The sequence below is a fragment of the Rhincodon typus genome, chromosome 7, assembly GCF_021869965.1.
Source record: "Rhincodon typus isolate 14 chromosome 7, sRhiTyp1.1, whole genome shotgun sequence".
Classification (NCBI taxonomy): Eukaryota; Metazoa; Chordata; class Chondrichthyes; order Orectolobiformes; family Rhincodontidae; genus Rhincodon; species Rhincodon typus.
Genome location: NC_063338.1, coordinates 21575873 through 21581339, shown reverse-complemented (window position 1 = coordinate 21581339; position 5467 = coordinate 21575873). Strand labels below are relative to the sequence as shown.

The 5467-nt window shown below is 41.8% G+C and overlaps 1 protein-coding gene across 3 annotated transcripts in view; it reads left to right on the top strand.

The window, feature by feature from the left end:
* Positions 1-4600, top strand: part of LOC125483561 (mucin-2-like) — a 17099-nt gene extending 12499 nt beyond the window's left edge. For all 3 annotated transcript variants that reach the window (XR_007262510.1, XM_048599425.1, XM_048599424.1), the window contains one exon: positions 4359-4600. Coding sequence is in view for 1 of the 3 variants with exons in the window: in XM_048599425.1 (XP_048455382.1) it covers positions 4359-4367 (9 nt within the window). In the remaining 2 variants the exon portion in view is untranslated. The remainder of the gene's footprint in view (positions 1-4358) is intronic.
* The last annotated feature ends 867 nt before the right edge of the window (positions 4601-5467 follow it).

Below are 5467 nucleotides of genomic sequence, written 5' to 3'. Positions count from 1 at the left end.
TGTTACCAGAGATTATTTGTCACTTTTTTGAAGAATAAATTGTCCTTTCTTCTGCTCATTTTTTGTGTCACAGAATTACAGAAAATCACAACAGGCAAATGGACTTGTTAATGTTTATCGTATACATAAGAACATAAGAACTAGGAGCAGGAGTAGGCCATCTGGCCCCTCGAGCCTGCCCCGCCATTTAATAAGATCATGGCTGATCTTTGAGACTCAGCTCCACATACCCGCCCGCTCACCATAATCCTTAATTCCTTCACTGTTCAAAAATTTATCTCGCCTTGCCTTAAACACATTCAGTGAGGTCGCTTCAACCGCTTCACTGGGCAGGGAATTCCACAGATTCACAACCCTTTGCGTGAAGAAGCTCTTCCTGACCTCAGTCCTACATCTGCTTCCCTTTATTTTGAGGCTATGCCCTCTAGTCCGAGTTTCACCTGCGAGCAGAAACAACCTCCCTGCCTCCACCTTATCTATTCCCTTCATAATCTTATATGTTTCTATAAGATCTCCCCTCATTCTTCTGAATTCCAATGAGTATAATCCCAGTCTACTCAGTCTGTCCTCATAATCCAACCCTCTCAACTCTGGAATCAACCGAGTGAATCTCCTCTGCATCCCCTCCAGTGCTAGTATATCTCTTCTCAAGTAAGGAGACCAAAACTGCACGCAGTACGCCAGTTGTGGCCTCACCAGGACCCTATACAGCTGCAGCATAGCCTCCCTGTTTTTAAACTCCATCCCTCGAGCAATGGCAGACAAAATTCCATTTGCGTTTTTAATCATCTGCTGCACCTGCAATCCCACCTTCAGCGATTCATGCACAAGGACACCCAAAGTCCCTTTGCGCAGCAGCGTGCTGCAATTTTTTACCATTTAAAATATAGTCCATTTTTCTGTTTTTCCTACCAAAATGGATGACCTCACACTTATCAACATTGCACTCCATCTGCCAGATCTTTGCCCACTCACTTAGACTATCTATATCCCTCTGCAGACTTTCAGTGTCTTCTGCACACTTTGCTCTACCACTCACCTTAGTGTCATCTGCAAATTTTGATATACCACACTTCGTCCCCAAATCCAAATCATCTATGTAAATTGTAAACAACTGAGGTCCCAACACTGATCCCTGAGGCACACCACTAGCCACTGACCACCAATCAGAAAAACACCCATTTACCCCTACTCTTTGCTTTCTACTGTTCAACCAATCCTCTATCCATGCCAATACATTACCTGTAATACCGTGCAACTTTAACTTATGTAGCAGCCTTTGGTGTGGCACCTTGTCAAATGCCTTCTGGAAATCCAGATACACCACATCCACAGGTTCCCCATTGTCCACCATGCAAGTAATGTCCTCAAAGAATTCCACCAAATTAGTTAAACATGACCTACCCTTCATGAACCCATGCTGGGTGTTCCCAATGGGACAATTTATGTCCAGATGTCTTGCTATTTCTTCCTTAATGATAGATTCAAGCATTTTCCCTACTACCGAAGTTAAGCTCACTGGCCTATAGTTACCTGCTTTTTGTCTACCTCCTTTTTTAAACAGTGGCGTCACATTGGCTGTTTTCCAATCTGCGGGAACCACCCCAGAGTCCAGTGAATTTTGGTAAATAATTACTAGTGGATTTGCTATTTCCCCCATCACCTCTTTTCGTACCCTGGGATGCATTTCATCAGGGCCAGGAGACTTGTCTACCTTTGGCCCCATTAGCTTGCCCAGCACTGTCTCCTTAGTGATAATGATAGTTTCTAGGTCCTCGCCTGCTTTAACCTTCTTGCCATTAGTTTTCAGCATGTTATTTGTGTCTTCCACTGTGAAGACCGACACAAAATAATTGTTTAATGTCTCGGCTATTTCCTCATTCCCAGTTATTAAATTGGCCTTCTCATCCTCTAAAGGACCAATGTTTACCCTCACCACTCTTTTACAATTTACATATTTATAGAAACTTTTGCTGCCTGTTTTTATATTCTGAGCTAGTTTACTCTCATAATCTATCTTACTTTTCCTCATAACATTTTTTGTGGCTTTCTGTCGACCTTTAAAGATTTCCCAGTCTACTAGTTTCCCACTACTCTTTGCTTTTCTGTATGTGTTTTTTTTCAATCTGATACTTTCCTTTATTTCCTTAGACATCCATGGCTGGCTCTCTCTTTTCCTACAGTTCTTCCTTATCACTGGAATATACTTCTGCTGAGTACTGTGAAAAATTGTTTTGAAAGTCCTCCACTGTTCCTCAATTGACCCACCATAAAGTTTTTGCTCCCATTCTACCTTAGCTAACTCCTTCCTCATTCCTTCATGGTCTCCCTTGTTTAAGCATAGGACATTGGTACTGGATTTAACCTTCTCACGCTCCATCTGTATTTTAAATTCGACCATAGTGTGTTCGCTCCTTCCGAGAGGATCCCTAACTGTGAGATCATTAATTATTCCTGTCTCATTACACAGGACTAGATCTAGGGGAGCTTGCTCCCTCGTAGGTTCCATTACGTGAGCAATATCATAATTCATATTCCCACTCAGTACCCCGAACTTTTTATTGAGTGATATCATTTGGTTTATTCACTCATGTGATGTTGCTGTCACTGCCTGGCCCTAGTTGCCCTTGAGAAGACGTTGGTGAGCTGCCTTCTTGAACCACTGCAGTCCATGTGCTATAGATAGACCCGCGATGCCATTAAGGAGGGAATTCCAGGATTTTGATCCAGCGACACCGAAAGCATGGTGCTATATTTCCAAGTCAGGATGGAGAGTGGCTCGGAGACGAACTTAAAGCTGGTGGTGTTTGCATGAACCTGCTGCCATTGTCTTCCTGGAGTGGTAGTGGTCATGGGTTTGGAAGGTATAGTCAGCTTGATTCAGAATGCAAAATAGTAGTGGGGGAGTTAATTCTAATATTCTGACCAATATTTATTTATCAATCAACATATTAGAAAAATCGTAGGGAATTTAGGCATTGTTACATTATTGTCAGTATGAGCTTGCTATGCCCTCATTGGCTGCTGCATTTCTTATGTTGCACACTTCAAAGCACTGTAAAGCATTTTGTAACATCCCAAGATGCAGTGGATACCCGAAACTCTTTTCATATGTCCTCAGTCAGTCTGTTATTGAAATTATTCTTCGATGTTGGTATGGTCAAACATGGTAGATTTATGTTAAGTAAAAATGTACACTTGTCATTTTCTGTACTATTTATTATCTTCTATAATTCTGGATGGTGACTTTTCAGGTTGAAAAGTCCAACATTTTCTAATCTGTCATTGAAGTGCAATTCACTGCCACAGGATATAGGCTATAACAATCTGATACCTGATCCTCGTACAGATCCAAAACGTCAAATCTGATGGCTGTTTCCATTTTAAGTGGCAGGAGCTTAGTGCCTCTGAAGAGCAGATATGTCACTGGAACATTTCAGTGAGATTCCATATCTGAGAATTAGGAGTCCTTCGGGTTCCTCGGGGCTTTTGACACGGTTGGACCCAGCAGCTAACAGTACTGGTACTGTGGAGCAGGGGAGCAAGAGCGCTCCACTCAGTGGATCAATCATCATTCCACAATTGTACAACACCCACACCTCCCCTCCCCCGCTAACAATGCCCAAACCCGTGGATCCCTCTCGGTCATCCTTTTCTCCCCGGATATCAGTCCCTCTCTCCTTCTAACTCTTGACTGTTGGGATGTTTCCCTACTCCCATGGTCAACTGGTCAAACTCCGCGCCTGATTGGATGCCACGCAGGGCATTGAATTTTTTTAAAAATGGTAATGAGTTCCCGCCATTTAATTTGGCAGGATCTCTGCTCCCGACACATTCCCAGGTTTTATGTATTCACAGACGTTGACAACACAGGAGGCCATTCAGCCCATCATGTCCACACCAGTATTAACTCTGCAAGCACACTCCCCCCATCCCTGAAAATATTGGGGTCACCATGTGCGATGAAGTGTCACCAGGTGATATTGGAGAATTTAAGAAATCCTTAAAACTTAAATGATCTATTTTTAACTTCTTTCCTCACTCAGTTGTGTCAGAACAAAATCAAGGTGTTCCATACACCATGCTTATTTACTGCAGAAAGAGTAAATGTTGCTTCTAGAATTAAACAACTAACTCCATACGTGATCATAACTACCTTGAGGGAAACACAGATGCCTTCCTTTGTCAGTTCCAAATGTATCCAAGACAGTCACTTTTCCTTTATTGAGAAGAGATATTTCAGCTCATACACTGATTGAAAATGTTTCACCAAAAGCCTTTTCGACAAATGGGAGCCTAATATCCACGTGAAGCTTTTGGAAAATGTTATTCAATTAACATTGCTTATTAAATTTCAGACCTTTTAGGAAGAATGGACGGTGACATAAAGGCAAAGGAAACTGATGAACAGGAAGAAAATTCCATTCGACTTTAACTGCTTAATTTTAAATCATTTAATGAGAAGTAGCTTGCTGCTTAATTATTAGTATTTCAAAATATAGCTTATTACATTGCTGCTCAAGATATTGTCACTGCTCAACAATGTCTGGTATGTGAACTAAATGTAGCAAACTGATTCATACAACAAATCAATGTAAACGCAAAGAATAAATGAACATTGTTGTCTAACTTTGTGTCACAGAAGCTCTTTTAGTTCAGTAAAATAAAAAGAGAAACTCGATTTTCTGGTCTGTTAGTTATCTGTGAGATTTCTCATGAATCCTGGAGCTATCACAATGCGCAGCAAGTCAATAAAATTGAGTGGAATGTCTTCCTTCATGCATTATCATCAAAACCTGCGCTGAGTTGCCACAATTTCCAGCTCCAGATCTGTTCTCTGTTCATTAGGAGGTCATGAGGCCACTGATGGTCACACAACCATTGGATGAGCTCATGAGCTCAATGAAATTGTACGCTACACTGGCACTGAGGCCCAGGCAGCAGCAGCCTCTGCCTGTGTCTTCCTCTTCTCTCTGTCTCAGTCTGAAGTGTAACAGAGGAAAGAGATGGGTCTGGCGGGTGGGTGAGGAAGATTCATAAATATCTTGTGATAGCTGCAGTCCCTGAATTAGAAGTTTTGTGCGTGCATTAAGAAAGGGAGAGCCGGGTCCCCATTGGATAAATAGGCAGTGTGAGACTCACTTGTTCGTATATATCTAAAGCAGTCTAAGGTCATACACATGCTTCATATTAAAGTGCACATGCCTTCTGGTATTAATTTTGCTCAGGTCTTAAAGAATCCGTTAGGCACATTCAGTCTCACAGTGCAAGGTGTCAATAAAGAAGTGTGATAGTAGAAAAGGAATTGAAGAGACTTAGTTATGAAGAGAAGGCAGCTACAGGGACAGAGTATGTGTGAAAAACCCATAACCTGAGATATTACAGACTGTATCAGAGATAGTAGGAACTGCAGATGCTGAAGAATCTGAGATAACAAGGTGTAGAGCTGGATGAACACAGCAGGCCA